Source organism: Sardina pilchardus, chromosome 8, assembly GCF_963854185.1.
Source record: "Sardina pilchardus chromosome 8, fSarPil1.1, whole genome shotgun sequence".
Classification (NCBI taxonomy): domain Eukaryota; kingdom Metazoa; phylum Chordata; class Actinopteri; order Clupeiformes; family Clupeidae; genus Sardina; species Sardina pilchardus.
Window position 1 is genome coordinate 3371644 of NC_085001.1, and position 17017 is coordinate 3388660.

At 42.4% G+C, this 17017-nt stretch overlaps 1 protein-coding gene across 1 annotated transcript; it reads right to left on the reverse strand.

Annotated features, from left to right (window-relative positions):
* Window positions 1-11922: 11922 nt before the first annotated feature.
* On the reverse strand, window positions 11923-13147 carry LOC134089374 (major histocompatibility complex class I-related gene protein-like). Its single transcript, XM_062543816.1, has 4 exons — window positions 12961-13147; window positions 12450-12719; window positions 12036-12323; window positions 11923-11930 (listed from the first exon to the last, which is right to left on the reverse strand). The coding sequence occupies exons 1-4, from the start codon at window positions 13145-13147 to the stop codon at window positions 11923-11925; spliced, it is 753 nt and encodes a 250-aa protein (XP_062399800.1).
* Between the last annotated feature and the right edge of the window lie 3870 nt (window positions 13148-17017).

A 17017-nucleotide genomic window follows, 5' to 3' on the forward strand; every position in this document is an offset into this window, starting at 1 on the left:
TGGATTCTGTGGCTACTACCGAAGATTTGTTAAGAACTACTCAGCCATAGTTCGACCCCTCACTGAGCTCACAAAGGGCTACCCTCCTAAGAATAGGCAGAAGGCTGCTCAAGAGAGAAAGTCCTATTTCAAAGAAGGAGAGCCTTTTGGCGAGCGCTGGAGCGAAGAGTGCACCGAGGCATTTCAGAACATCATTCACTGCCTCACGCATGCCCCAGTACTAGCGTTTGCTGATCCATCAAAACCATATGTGCTCCATGTAGACGCCAGTCTGAATGGTTTAGGCGCTGTCCTCAATCAAGAATATCCTGAGGGTCTGAGGCCTGTTGCCTTTGCAAGCCGCAAACTCAGTGCTCCTGAGCAGCGTTATCCCATTCACCAACTGGAGTTTCTCGCACTGAAATGGGCGGTCGTGGACAAGTTCCATGATTATCTGTATGGGGCTAAGTTTACAGTGAGAACAGATAATAATCCCCTGACATACGTCCTAACAAGTGCCAAGCTTAATGCAACTGGACATAGGTGGTTGTCTGCTCTCGCCACCTACGACTTCAAAGTTCAATACAGACCAGGTCGTCACAACATTGACGCTGATCTGCTGTCACGTCAGTTACCATCCACTGAAGTGTCACCTGACTGGAAGGAGATATCTCCTCATGGTGTTAAAGCCGTCTGCAAGATAGCCACTCCATGCGAGAAAACTGAGTCAAACAGACTTATAGACCAACTCGGAGCCAACCACAAGGGTGTTCCTAACATCTATTCCTGTCCGACACAGTTGGAGATGAGCAACTTGGAACAGTTGAGCCACCATGAGTTGAGAAGAGCTCAAGAACAAGATCCAGTCATAGGTGCAGTAAAGAAAGCAGTTGAGACTGATAAGCTTCAATCTATGGCCAAGAGTCAAGATCCAAGCGTAGTTCTCCTGCAAAGACAAAGTCCCAAGCTGATTGTGAAGAATCACCTTCTCTTCAGGGTGGTGAACAAACAGTCTGGAGACGAGAGACAACAGTTGGTCTTACCTGAGAGATATCGCCTGATGGTCATGCATTCCCTCCACGATGACACGGGACACCTTGGAGTGGAACGGACAACCGAACTCCTGAAGGAACGATTTTATTGGCCGAGAATGACCACTGAAATTGAGAATTATGTCAAGAACTGTGGTAGATGCATCGCCAGAAAGTCGCTTCCACAACGAGCTGCTCCATTGAGTCAAATCACAAGTACAGGCCCACTTGACCTAGTTTGTATAGACTTCTTGTCTATTGAGCCAGACTCTAAAGGGATTGCAAATGTGTTGGTCGTAACCGATCATTTCACCCGTTACGCCCAAGCCTTCCCTTGTAAAGATCAAAAAGCTATGACTGTAGCCAAGACCCTGTTTGAGAGATTCTTCGTACATTACGGATTACCTTCACGTATTCACTCCGATCAGGGACGAGACTTCGAAAGTCGCCTTATCAAAGAACTTCTGGGAATGTTAGGAATCCGTAAGTCGCGAACCTCACCATACCACCCGCAAGGTGATGCGCAACCTGAAAGATTCAACAGGACGCTACTGTCAATGCTAGGAACTTTGGATTAGGGATGTTAACCGGTAACCGGTTAACCGGTAGTCGACTGGATGTACGGTAACCGGTTAAATTTTTTTTTACCGGTTAACTGCGCCCCCCCCCCCCCCCCCCCCGCCCTACACACACACACGTTATTGATCTTAGTATTTCACACGATGTGTTTGTGTTCATGTTTGCCATTTGTTCAAGTTCACCGAGATCTTGCAAATAAAATAAATACATAAAATATAAAGAAATTGTTCTTATCGTCATTATATAATTTTCACCCATTCTCACAATCATTTTTACGTGGTAGGCCTATGTTAAGTGCTTATAGCCTATTGAAATCCTGACGGTAATATTGTGATAAACTTCACTGCTTAGTGGCTGCCTGTTGACTATGACATGATGTTAGTTGTAACAATTTAATAGCTAATTTGAGCAGCACGTTACTGTTAATAATCGGTAGGCTACTTTTTTCTTTTAAAGAAGACGTTGGTTAATATGCCTAGCAGCTTTTTGTTTGTGACTTTGTAGGCTACGTGAGCTATAGCCCGAGCTCTGTGTCGCATTGCATAGAAGGTCGACGTTGTAAAGCGACGTTGTAATGCGCCTAACCATTCTAATTTGGGGGCATAACTTTGTTTCACGGGTAGAAAACGACGCGCGACAGGACAGGGGGTCCATAACTGCCGTTATAGAATTTTCGATCACCGGTTAACCACCGGTTAAGGAGGCTCGGTAACCGGTAAAGATTTTTTTTAAATTTCGCCATCCCTACTTTGGATCCAGCCAAAAGGTCACAATGGAGTCAGAGCATAAGTCAATTAGTCCACGCTTACAATTGCACAAAAAATGAGGCTACTGGCTTTTCGCCATACCTACTCATGTTCGGGAGAGAAGCCCGTTTGCCCATTGACGTGTGCTTTAACGCTTCTGCTGATGGGAAGGATGCAGTGAAGTACCAACAGTATGTGGAGAACATGAAAAGGGACCTACAGAATGCGTACAAGCTGGCATCTGAAGCTTCGCAGAAGAATCATGATAGAAACAAGAAGAACTTTGACAAAAGAGTGAGACATCATACTCTGGAAGAAGGAGACAGAGTTTTGATAAAGAATCTTGGATTGACAGGAAAACACAAGTTACAAGACAGATGGAAGTCATTGCCATACATTGTTATGAACAAGTTGCCAGACTTACCTGTTTACAGACTGAAACCTGAAAGAGGAATGGGAGGAATACGCACCCTTCACAGAGACCACCTGTTACCCATAGGAGAGTCTGTGAGGTTGACGACTCCCGAAGAGAGCACACAGATCCCTCATCGCCCTGTGACCAGAACCCAGACAGACCAGAGAAGGGTGAGACAGGAAACAAGGAATGAGGAAGTCAGAGAACTTGATGTTGAGGATGGATTTGAAGAGTCTTCATCTGATGAGGAATATGGTGAGCCATATGTACCTCTGACAGATGAGGTGAGTGAACTATTCAGATCCATACCTTCTGCTGTTCCTGAAAGAGGAATTCCACCTGAGAGTACCCCAGTGTCCGATGACTTGGAGCAAAGCAATGCTCACGAAGTTGTAGAAGCTGGAGAACCTCCTGTGGAAAATGATGTTGGAGAGACACCAGTGGAAGATGAAGCAGGGAGTAGTCTACAACCACAACCAGACCCTGTGGAAGCCTCAGAGTCTGAAGGGGGAGAACATCCTGCCGAGAGTGAAGTGGTTGAAGATGAAGAACCTGTGGAAGAACGTACCTGTGAAAACCGTCCCAGAAGACAGGTTAAACCGGTGACACGCTTTACTTACGATGAGCCAGGGAAGCCAGTTGATATGCCCCTTACTGTGGTTCACATAGGTCAAGAGCCAAAGAAGAAGTGTAAAACACTTTGGTGTCATCCCATGGCCCAATGTTTTAGATGCTCTCTTGTTACTCCTTACCCTGTAAGAGGACTTATTCATGTCTGAATGATAGCGCATGAGGACATGCTAGCCTTCAGAAGGGGGAGGGTGTAGCGCAGTGATGAAAATCATTTCATTTAAATAAGTGATAAATAGCTTAAGATTAATAAAGTTCATAATTACACATTAGAGCTAAAACATTTCATAAAGTAAAAAGACATTGGAGTTTAAAAACTAAACCTAGTGCAATTCATATCCTTTCTATTCATTTTTGGGGTAAAAGTGAAAGGATTATGGGAGTTGTAGTTGAAGGTACAACTGTGTTTAATTCATCTAAGTGTTTAAATTCATTGTAAGAGTTTTGTTTAAAAAGATTGCACTGGTAAAGTGGAATGCATAGTGTAACATGTAATATTTGGATGTTTCTGTTTGAAATGTATTTTATTTCAATACTTTTGTATGCCTTGCATGACGTGAGGTTAGAGGTCGCAAACCGCGCGAACGAGAGCTTGAGACTGTACACTGGAGTGGAAGCCACGCTGAAGACTTGCTCCGTGTTTTTTGTTGCTAATATCAAAAGTGTAGCGTGACAAACGTTATATTTGCTATCTGGACTTCGGTTTAGTGCTGTACACTGAAGTGAACTGACTTTTGAGTCTGGAAGACAAAGAGTTTGCTGTTTTCGTCGAGTTTGTCAGAAGTTAACATCTCGCCAGTTCCACCGAGAGGATGCCTGCGTGAGCTGCTGCCATTCGACGCAGACACATTGGATTAAGGTATCGTGAGTTTATTTTCTCTTGCTCCTAGCCTACAGGAGTGAAGGGGTCATTTATTTGTGGCCACGCCGAACACAAGCGACGCTTCAGGCCTGCAACGGGTTAGCTGCTAGGTTGCTAGCTATTAGCTATTCTGCCGGCTAGGACTGGGGTGGGTGATTCACGTGTGAGTGTGTGTGTGTGCGCGTGGGCCCATGCGTGTGTGTTGCATGTTAATGTGTACGGTTTACATGTGTGCTAAGGTATATGGCTAACATGGCCTAATAATTTCTAAGCTATTGCTATATTGTGAGGAAGCTATTGAGGTCTATTCAATTGTTTAGCTTCTAACATTTTGAATGTTTATCCAAACTTGAGGTTGGGTTTATTGAATTTATTTCTAAATTTAAGGAAGTGTTCTTTGAATACTTCATTCTAGAACTATACATTCGTATAGTATATTTTGTGTTTATTAATAATTCATTCTTGTGGTGAGTTGTATCATTTATTATTCTTTATTCAGTAAACTTTACTGTTATTGAGCCATTGACTATTTACTGAGTTAAAGACACACATACAGGTAAACAGAAGGTCAGCAAGGATCTTATGTATTATATACAATTGGGAATAGTTTTAACTCAGGAAAACGCCCTTTAGTACCAGGAGATAGGCCTAGGGGGCGCTACAGGTATTTATATTCAGTGTCTCTTGTCTCCATTGATCTAGGTATTGAATGGACTGGCAAAGTAGGAACATGCTTCAAAGTTAATTGAAACTGCTGATGTGCTTCTACAGTGTTCCTGATTTGCTTTTTTGACAGAGGTGGATTGGAACTCGGGAACTACGACCACCGCACTCTCTGCACTGGTGGCTGTGTGTGTGTGCTGCCTGGTTGGAACCAGTATTGGGGTCTTTATCATGCGTAGGAGGAAAACAACAAAAGGTAAAACTGCGGTCTCTTTTATGTGTAAGGGTAAAATACTGTTAGATGTGATTGCAGCACATTTTAGTTACCATATAAAGTCTTCAGAGTCTTTCAGACAACAATGTCCTGGCAGGTTTGAAAACTGTTTTGCTTTAAAGTCATACATACTCATTGCTAGGTGCTAGTTATGTTGTGCTGTAGGTCTTGAAGATTTTTCTGATGCAGAATGTTTGCTGATACACTGTAACAGGCCATTAGGTACAATATACTCCCTATTCCACTCAACTATTACACTAATACAATGCCTACTCCACTCAACTAACAGGCTATTGTGCCATGTGTGACGGCATGCGTTATGACTGTCATAGCTCTTTGCCGTTGCAGCAAAGATACTTCATTACTGACAAGATAGAGCAACATAATCCATCTCTATATGGAAGCAAAATTCGAACAGTTCCTGTCTGCTTAAAGAGGCGTGTCGCAAAGACGTCTGTCATATTGGCAAGCAGTTCAGTTCGAATGTAACGGAGGTCTGCTTAAAGGGGGATTTAGCACCCCTCCCATTTGCGAAGACAGAACGTGGAAATGATCGAAAGTTTGCGCCTCTCGCTCCACTTTAACACTCTCTAGGTGCAGTCAAGTTGCAGGATTAGTACCCCAGAGACCCGGGTTCTGTCCCTTCGATACACCATGCCACACGCTACACCATGCCCCACGCTACACCATGCCACACACTAGAACACGCTACACGCTACACCATGCCACACACTAGAACACGCTACACGCTACACCATGCCACACGCTACACCATGCCACACGCTACACCATGCCACACGCTATACCACGCTACACCATGCCACACGCTACACCATTCCACACGCTACACCACACTACACCATGCCACACGCTATACCACGCTACACCATGCCACACGCTACACCATTCCACACGCTACACCACACTACACCATTCCACACGCTATACCACGCTACACCATGCCCCACGCTACACCATGCCGCACGCTACAAGCTACACCATACCACACACTACACCATGCCACACGCTACACCATACCACACGCTACACCATGCCACACGCTACACCATACCACACGCTACACCACGCTACACCATGCCACACGTTACACGCTACACCATGCCACACACTACACCATACCACACACTACACCATGCCACACGCTACACCATACCACACGCTACACCATGCCACACGCTACACCATACCACACGCTACACCACGCTACACCATGCCACACGCTACACCATGCCACACACTACACCATACCACACGCTACACCATGCCACACGCTACACCATGCCACACTCTACACCATTGTCTTGACTGTTGCCATGAGAAAATGTTTGAAAACTAACTTAACTAATGTTGAGTTTCTTTTCCTCTGTTATAGGAGCAGATATATTTCATTATATAATTTACTTGAAAACCAAAATGTGCAACTGCATGGGAATTTATAATATTTGTGTTCCACTGTCCCTCTCTCATATAGTCTTTTGAGATTCTGTGTTCTACTGTAACAGATCTCTTTTCTGACTGGATTGTGTCACTGTGTTACAGATGAGAGCTGCAAGAAGAACAACCGCACAGCTGCCTCAAGTGAGTATGTTTACAATATTTTAAGTGCCACTGTGTGTCTCGCTCCCTCATATTTGAAATGTTGTGCTCAGTATCACACCATCAGATCTCTTTTCTGACTGAAATGTGTCACTGTGTTTCAGATAATGGCTCCCAGACTACTCCGATTAAATACTCAGCTGCCTCGTGTGAGTACAGTATGTCAAAGAGAGAATACACACACACCACCTCCCTTTACAACACACTGCAGTCATGTAACCAATTAAAACATACGGCTCAACTGATGTAAACTCGTTTCATCTCGTAGTTCAGATTTAGGTAGCAGATTTTGGTGTGAGTAAGTACAATACTGTGGTTCAGTGTGGTTGAATTAAATAAGCCATGTTCAGCTAGTCTTGGGTTGAATATTTAGTGCATTTTAAAGAGGAATGTTGAAAGAATAAAGTTTGGTTACACTTTACTTGAGGGCATCTAGTAGAGTTAGAGAGTTAGGGTTAGAGAGTTAGGGTTAGGGTTAGAGGGTTAGGGTTAGAGAGTTAGGGTTAGAGTTAGAGAGTTAGGGTTAGAGTTAGAGAGTAAGGGTTAGAGAGTTAGGGTTAGGGTCCATGTTTCATGACAGTGTCATGTCACTCTTATGTAGATGAAGTAAAGTGTTACCCAAAGTTTTAAAGGTGAACTATGCAAGTTTTTTAGCTTAATTTGCCTTAACTGATCAGCCTCGGAGTCATTGAAATGGTTATTTGACTTACTTCGGGTTGAATGACGTCTGTCTCAATTCTCCCTAGCGCCTCTGAGCGGAAACACTACCGGGTCGGTGGCACTTACAAACAGAAATTCTCCATCCTCGCGATCATGCTCATGAAAAGGCAGACTAACCGATTGAGGAGTGTTGTAAAATATACTCGCTGAAGCTGTAGGGGAAGCTCTGCAGAGAAACTTGCAAGCGTAAAATGAGCGAAAACGAAAAGCAAAAGTGAAACCAGCGAAGAAATTGCCAAACCTGCATAGTTTCCCTTTAAACCATGACAGGATCACTGCTGTTCTGACTGAACTGGTCCCATTCTCTTCTTTTATAGGCACAGACGAGTCAGAGAAGATTGAAATCATCACACCAATAGAGCCAAAACCATCTTGAAAGAGAGATGCTCGAAAGACTGCTATGACTTCAGTTACCTCTCAGCTCTATTATTGCTCCAAACTCTACATTCTCTATGAACTATTTTAAAGAGACCCTATGCAACTTTCTGCAGGAGACGATCGCTCCTTGTTTACATCTGGAAGTCTGAGACGAAGAACCATGCTTGCAATTTATATATTTAAATATAGCCTATACATGTATAAATATACACGCTAAAGCTGTCGGGGAAGCTCTACAGAGAAAATGCAAGCATAAAACGAGCGAAAACGAAAAACGAAACCGAAACCAGAGATGAAATCGCCAATCCTGCATAGTTCCTCTTTAATATAGATTCAGTCTAGCAGACTACAGTACTTTGGTTCAAAACTGGAGGAAATGCGGGCTGGTTCACTAGATAGCCCCATGGTTCAAAGAATTTTGAACGGCACTGGTTCAAAACTGGGCTCGCTTTCTGGGGAAAACTGCCTACAGAGGCTGGCAAACGCCACTTGTTTCATACAGGAGATACTGCTGGCAAAACGCCACTTGTTTCATACAGGAGATACTGTGCTGGCATCTCCCCACAGGACTGAACAAGAATCTCCAGCTCTGCAGTGGAGCAACTGGTCACCATATTGGGCTCCATGTGCCCAGTGGGATCTGGGTTCCAGTCCATTTGCTGATCCCGCCCCATCTCTCACTCCCACTCACTTCCTGTCTCTCACTCCCACTCACTTCCTGTCTCTCACTCCCACTCACTTCCTGTCTCTCTCTTCACTGTCCTGCCACATTAAAGGCATAAAAGCCCTACAACACATATTCATTTTACAAACATATAATGCATCTGTTTGTTAATGCACATAGAACAATTTTAGCACATCAATTATTTTAAAGAGCACTGCATAGAAGTGTAGCTCATCCAGCTACACTGGCTACCGTTTACCTTTTTTACGGATTTCTTTTTACAGCACAGAATGATAAAACAAAACGGTTATATGGCTGGCTTCATAACACGCTCCTGTTTGAGTTTGATAGATTGGAACCGCAAAACATTGTGTTTAATCATGTGCAAGTGTTCAACAATGTCCACTCACAGGTACAGCATGGGTTGATTTCACACTTCTTTAATACAGTATACTGTAGTCATTCAATACAAAATAAAGAAAAATAAACATCTTTATGGCTGTATAGTTGTGGTTTCTTTCAGCTTAATTTCTAACACACACACACAAAGGCCATAGATGTCCAAAAAACACACATACACCTTTCGTGTTTAGTTCTAAAAGGTCTAAAGTGAGCATGATCTATGCTTTATGTGGCACATGGAATTTTCAAAAATTAGCTTATGTCATCTACCCTAGAGTTAGATAAGAGGATACAGACCCTTCTCATCTCTGTGTGTGCAATGACCCAGTCTGACACCATTCGCCTATCAAGCACAATTCACTGGAAGTGGGTTACACCATTAGGTGGGGACCACATTGGCAAGCGGAAGGTTTACTATTGCTCTCTATGGTTCGGCAGCGGACCGGTGATAATGCTGGCGTAACGCTAGCGTTGAACAAACTGGGAGTTGAACTTAGTTCAACGTTGAAGCGCAATGCTCGGCTCGTCAGTGTCAGTTTTAGAATGTTTAGGTATTTTGACCATCAGATTCGTCTAAGAACGTAACAACATAGATTGAACTAACAAGAAAGAATGTTTTGGATTAATTATTATGGTCTGAGCGTTGCGTTACGCTGGCTGCTACCGCTTGCCGCTGGCTAATGTGATCCCGCCTTAGCCTAGCATAGCAGAATTCCCTTACATTCCTTATTTAACCCTCACTGAGATCAGATGTTACATGTCGTTAAGTGCAAGAGGCAGTAATGGCTAATGGTACAAATAGGAACTGGACAATTCATACAATATCAAAAATTTCCATTGTTGTTTTATGACGGTTGTACAGTAGGCTATGCTGTTTGTTATTTTCTTAATGCTAAAGGGCTTTTCCTTGTGGCCCTATGTTTTGACCACCTATGTCTACGGTATCCCATCATAACTCTAATATCTCAGAAAGTCTATGAGAGCCCTATTCACATTGCTATTTCATAGTGGGACAGCCCTAAAGCCCTACAGAAATGTGCCTCCTCTGAGTCAGTGATTGGCCGCAGGGCATCAGAAGTCTTCAAGAATTTGCATCTGTGGTTGACACACTTGTGTATTCCTCTGAAAGAAATGTAAAGAAGACATGATTTAATTAACTTCATAACTGTCTGAATCATCATGACTTTTCATTATGTTCCTTAATTACACGGGGCAGCCGTGGTGTACTGGTTAGCGCACCGGGCTTGTAACCGGAGGGTTGCCGGTTCGATCCCCGACCAGTCCACCATGGCTGAAGTGCCCTTGAGCAAGGCACCTAACCCCTCACTGCTCCCCGAGCGCCGCTGGTTGGGCAGGCAGCTCACTGCTCTGGGTTGTGTGATTCACCTCACTGTGTGTTCACTGTATGCTGTGTGTTCACTAATTCGGTTAAATTGGGTTAAATGCAGAGAACTGAATTTCCCTCACGGGATCAAAAAAGTATATATTAAATTATTATTACATCACAGGTTGGAGAGTAATTACACAAGTTACACAATGAAATAGCTAAATAAATGTTATAGTAATCGTAGTTACAGTTACATTACAGACAGATTCTGTTGAACAACAACATTTTAGAGATAACAAAGGGGTTACAAAAATGTAAAACATGTAACAAAAACTTTGCTCTGTTGCTTTACATCTTTCTCGTGTATATTAATGTAATCAAATGTAATAAGTAACATACATTTGATTAAGTAATTAAAATAGTTACATTTCTTATTAGATTTTCAACAAGGCATCTGTAACCTATCCATATTTGTAATATGGATCTGAATCACGAGGCAGAATCACAGACTAGGATCACTATCATCCTTGTGGCAAGATACGGATAAGGATATGCATATGGATATGAACAAAATGTGCGGAATGAGAGAAAATATGCACACAATCAAATCTGAGCAAAGCTATCACGAGCAAATCAACACAATTATCAATAAACAGATTTTCATTTCTGGCACAATCACCTTCTGTGTTCACTTGCAGAGAGGTCTGTGAGCCTTGACCTGAAACACCATTTAGAACCATTTGTCTCAAAACAGGGCAGGTGATTACAGTCATTCAGGTAGAAGAGTTCTTTTCCAAAACGCTATATCCACCATTTTAATGAATTTTCATAAATCATTTTTTAAAATTTGTTTTTTCAAGTAATCTCAGTGAAACTGTATTGGGTTATGTTAAGTTGATTTATCTTTACTCAATAAAAACAGAACAACGGCATTTTTATTGATATTACCTGAAATACACAATTAAATAACATTATTTTTTTATGTTTTCAAAAATGTATTTATAGCGTTTTGGAAAAGAACTCTTCAAAGTGTTATCGTCATTTCCTGACACTGGGCTAAACTACTGGTTATATGGTCAGACTTTTTTTTTTGTGTGTGTGTGCATGAATTCTATTGTGTGTATCTAAAAATATTATGAGTAAAAAAAATAGAATAAAAATAAAAACTCACAATATTGTTTTCACTGTTGTGTCATATATTGTTTGTATTCTGTTGATATTGATCTGTGACATTTTACTAGGTCAATATCCAGGTCTGAACTTCATCAAAACGCTGAATGTTGAATAATTAGTTTTGATGATTGTATTCACTGTGGTAAGAATAGCCTCACCTGTTTTTTTCCTCCTCCATTTGATAAAGGCAAAGACTCCAGCAAGACACAATAACCCAGCAGCTAAAAGCACAGAGGGTCCTATGGATGTGGTGACTGAATCCCACTCATGATCTGCCCAGAAAGAGAGAGAGAGAGAGAGAGAGAGAGAAAGAGAGATTTGTTATTTGAGAGAGAGTTATTTTATTACACAACTATGTTGATTACAGAAAATAGCTCAAGCCAAAAATGGAGAAAAGAAAGAAAAACTAAACAAAATGAAATAATGTCACATACCGTAAAAAAATAGTTCAGATCAGTTCTGTCAGGCGTCTTCCAGAAGATTATGAGGTTAGATACAGACATCATAAAACAACAAGCTACAAACTATTCTTCAAAGCATACATCCAAAATGCAATATTTGTACACCAATAATACCTAAACTGATGTCCAGCTTGTTGTCCAGGCTGAGGTGTTCAGCTGTGCAGGTGTAGTGGTGATGTTGTAGTTCCTCTGTGCTGACCTCCAGGCTCTTCCTCATCTGGTACGTCTCATCTCCATTAGGTAGCAGCTCCCCCCCAGTGACCTGGTGGTCAGACACAGGCTGGCCGTCTCTGAGCAGGGTCAGGTTGATATGACGGGGGTAGAAACCAGTGGCCAGGCAGGTCACTTTGGCCCCTCCAGAGTCTGGGAGTGTCTTCTGGAGGAGCCTGACTCTGGGCTTCACTGTGAAATGTAATCATCACAATACAGAACAAATCCTCCTTAATATGGATCACTGTTAAAACAGAAGAACACAACCCATACACAATCTTATATGTCCACAGAGTATTGAGGTGTTACATATCTTACTCCTTTTAAGAACACGGTTCTTCTCTTTGGCCAGGTAATTCTTCAGGCGTTTAATGCAGTGGGGATAGAAGACTGAGTAAGCTATGTGCACACCCCCAGACCACATACTGTCCACTGCCTCTGGCCACACCCGGGCAGTATGAAGGCTGTCAGATTGTGAATTGTAATAGCGGACATCTCCAGCCTCCCCGTTGAATGCGTCTTTGCTGATTCCTATGCCGTCATTTCCCTGCAACTGACATCCAGTAGCTCTCTGTAGAACATGGACACCTCAGAAAGCACAAGAGAGACAAACGTTGAGACACTAAAATCCACATCAGTAGTTCTGGCCTGCTGCATCAACATCAGTTTATTTCTGGGTTTAACAGTGATTATGTAACACACAAAAACTCCTATTTCAATTTCTCTACTGAATTTCTAATGTATTAGAAAATAAGAAGCTTCATCTCACACTCTCTACAATATAGCTGGTTGTTAAAATTTACTTTGTTAGTCAAATACTTTGACTCACTGTTTGTGTGGTTCAGAATCTGCTTCAGATAAGAGACCCTATTTTTCATAAGTCTGTAGTTGAATTCCACCTGAGGAATATATGCCAGGTCTTTGACATCAGGTGTTCTCTCCGTGCCATTCACATCTCTGTTCATAGGCTTGTTGTCATTTGAGTCGTGGTATCCAATCGGAATGTCATCCAGCATAAATACAGTCTGGAATTCTGGGAATGAAGTCTCTCCCTTTATATATGTACTGAATAGCCACAAAGAATGAGAACCTGCAGAAGAAAAGGTGATCAACTTGGTGAAACATTTAGTGGTAGGATGGTAGGGTAAAAAGAAAACAAAATGAAAAACATGGATAACAAGACACGTTTTTTCATTTCCGATTTTGTACCTCCAACCACATTTCACTAGGTTTTGAGGGGTCTGTGACGTAAGCTTGCATAAATGAATCCAGACAAAGGTGGCAGAATGTCAGTGTGTGAATGCCAAAATGTCACTCAAGGATTCCCTAGTGTGTACCAATCAGTGCAGTGTTTTGGTTAAATAATCTATGAAAGCAGCCTTACCTGATTTCACAGTCAAGAAAATCTGGAATGTGCAGAAGAGGATCAGTAGCCTCAACATGGTGGCGCATGTATCAATTTCTCCTTTCAGTTCATCATGGTATTTTATGCTTCCAAGATCAGCCTCTTTCACCAGCGGCACTTCATGTGAGATTCTATTCTTTACTGAAACATGTTGTTAGAAAGACTCCACCCACACTCCAGATACTGCATTGAGTTTCCTTGTTGCTATATTGTCATCTTTATAACAGGTTGTCTCTCCCCTCCTTCGGTAACCTTCGCCCTGTGCATCAGAAGTCTCAAAACAATCTGTTAAAGTATGGGACAATGACAGCATAATTACTTTGCAGGGATTTTTCCATTGCACAACCTGGGAGGTTTTTAATTGTCCTGGTGACATTAAAACAGTATCAGACCTCATAAATTTCTGTGCACATACAGTAATGCCTGCAAGACATGAAAGCCTACCCAAATGATAAGCCCTGGGTGTCCAACAAATTATAGAATCTCATAATTGAAAATAAACCATGATTGAGACCACTAGAATGGACATAGGGACAGATCAACGGAAAAAAAGACATAGGCGGCCGGTTGAATAAAGTCTACTAAACAAAAGATGGAGGCTATTCTGGGAGTCTGCCAATTCTAGAGGATTAGACGATCAACATCACACCCAAGGGCAGGGGGAAACTGGGCTTATGGAATCAATATTGACTCGTACGTCCAGTTGCAAAGGTCTTGGGAGAGCTTATTGTTTTTACCCATCATGAAATGTTTCTTGTGTGACACCTTGCTAACGAGAATTTTTTTTTTATATATAGCCCATCAATATGTAGCCTACTATCCCAGCTTACATGTTGGTTGGGACAATACACAAACTACATTGGGTTGAGTGTGACAGGTAGCTGGGACTTGATGTGTTTCATGACTAGCCTTTCAAAGCACTTCATGATGGTGGATGTAAGTGCAACTGGGCAGTTGGTAGTCATTGAGACTGGTCACTCTGGATTTTTTTTGGTATAGGCTACGGGGATGATGGTGGTGGTCTTGAAACAGCAGTGGTGCTCAGAGAGATGTTGAAGATATCGGACAGGACATCAGCCATGTCTGCACATTCTCTCAGCACATGTCCTGGTATTTGGTCTGGCCCAGCAGCTTTTCGGCGGGTCAACTCAGATTCGGTTTCCTCTCTTCAGAGGTGGACAGATATAACACCTGGACGTTGTGGGGAGGGGTGGCTTTCCTCGCTACTGTTACTCTGTTCTTCAAATCTGGAGTAGAACTGATTCAGTGCTTCAGGTAGCATTAGCGCTTGGTGGGATGTAAACACAGAGGGCCAGATGTAAGAACGCGCTAATAGCGAGTTTTTGCATGCGCAGAATGTGAACGCTGTGCTTTGATATATTGCGTGGAATTTACTAAGCTGTCACTTCATTACGTTAACAGCGATCATCACCGCCCGTCCCCGCCCCCTGTACAACGCCAATTGCGCATGCAGAGCTGAACCACAAGCGCAGTTGAATATTGCAACATTAAAAAGAATCAAAGTTTAGCGATCATACATGATACAAAGAGATGACAAAATAGACGTGCGCTGTTTTCATACATATGGCGGAATACTTAATCAATCGCTATTAGCAATTCTCCTCCCCTACTCTTGCGCGTTACACCCATTTTCAGCTGATCCGCCCAGGAATTTGCATGACACAGAAAAGCACAAATAGCCATTCTCAGCTCCCACGGCAGGCAGTCTGCGCGTTTCCCTCATTGCGGCTTGTTTGTACATACCATCGCCGTGTTTTTATGTGCACGTTACGCCTGAAATGGGCGCAAAACGTTAGTACATCTGGCCCAGAGTATCAACACGGTTTCAGCCCTATGTTCCCACGGCCTTATGATCCCACATTTCTAAGAATTTTGAAAATTAGGCCCTATGTTCCCACAGTCCTATGTTCTCTCAAGATTGTCCTAGGGTTAGGGTGTAAGTGACTACCAAATTGGGAGGGGATGAAATCTGCAAATCTGCAAATTCATGATGAAGGAAATGTGGGAACCCAGGGACTAATTTTGGAAAGAAGGCATAGAACATAGAGCTGTGGGAACATAGGGCTGTGGGAACATACAGTAGGGCTGTGGGAATATAAGGCTGTGGGAATATAGGGCTGTGAGAACATAGGGCTGTGGGTTCATTGGCACGCAGCCGTGAATTCACATGGATTGTAGAATGGTTGACATGCCAAACCCTGCACACCTTGGCCACACAAGATCCGGCTCTGATGCCATCTTGAGCCTTTTCATGGCTGACCAATTAGACTCAAGCAGGAACTCCACTTAGGCAATCAGAGGTGGGCGGGGCCTGGAAACTGGAAAGGCAGCACATAAACGGCCAGAACACACTGAGGCTGTAACATCCCCCCATAAAAGCGAACGTGTAACGTTTGAAATTAACACAGACAGAAGGCCATAACACAGTCCTTATACAATATGACTAGTAGAGATGCAGAAGAGGCGAAGAGTTAAACTGTCAGCATTTATTCTGAAAGACAATGACAAGGCTATCAATGAACTCATAGACACATGGAAAGAATGCTGGCTTCCCCTTTGATGACATCCAAAATGCAAGTGTATGCTATACTAATCAATGCCCCATCAGAGACAATACCAGAACCATTAAGAAATGATTTTGTGTTTCTTGACAGAATGTTTTATTGTTGATTTTGAAAGGTGACCTTAAGTGTCAAGAAAGGCACCCATAAATAAAATCCATTATTATTATTATTATTAATAATAATAATAATAACATATATTACAGTAGATTGATGTGGTTTACAAAGTTTACATGAAAGAAAAAACAAACAAACACATATGCGCCAATGCGACTGCTGTCTAAATACGCAGACCGGATATTCCCTACAATTTTCAACTAGCACATTGTTGAAAATGCCCACAGTCTTTCACCTTTTCACATTTACAGTACACATAATGTTGCTTTCACATGCCTCGCCTTCAAGGCACCCGTGACAGCTTTTTTGACCTTAGCATAACGTTTCCAAAATCATTGATGGCACATAACAACATGACACCCAACCCCCTCCGAAGTGATTATGCAAGAGAGCTGCTATGCTACAGGAATTGGGAGCTCATTTCTACAGACTGCATTTGGTGCATACCCTCCATATTATATTAGAGTCATGTTCATACTTTGTTGCAAAAGACGCATATTTAGTTAGTTCAATTTTGCGCTTCTCAGCCAGAGGGGTACCCCGAGAGCAATTCTTCTTAATGGTGCCTAATGTATGCCCACGCTTTGTAATGTTTTCATCAGGCTCAAAGTTTTACAGTGTGGTAAAACCAGACTCTTTCACTTTGTGAAGATTCTTTCACTTTGTGAAGAGTCTGGCTTCTCATGATTGGGAAATGTTTCTAGCTCTAGCACAGTAACAAGTGTTCACATGCACATGCATAAACTAATACTTGCCACAGAGGCACTCATGATTTAAAACAC

What these genes read in the sequence shown, in the direction of transcription:
- LOC134089374 (XM_062543816.1), bottom strand. Translation starts at nt 13,147, where the DNA reads ATGCTGGATGACATTCCGATTGGATACCACGACTCAAATGACAACAAG. An exon ending in GATTCTGAACCACACAAACA is followed by an intron (nt 12,720 to 12,960) that starts GTGAGTCAAAGT and finishes GTGCTTTCTGAG; the next exon opens with GTGTCCATGTTCTACAGAGA. An exon ending in GAACCGTGTTCTTAAAAGGA is followed by an intron (nt 12,324 to 12,449) that starts GTAAGATATGTA and finishes TACATTTCACAG; the next exon opens with TGAAGCCCAGAGTCAGGCTC.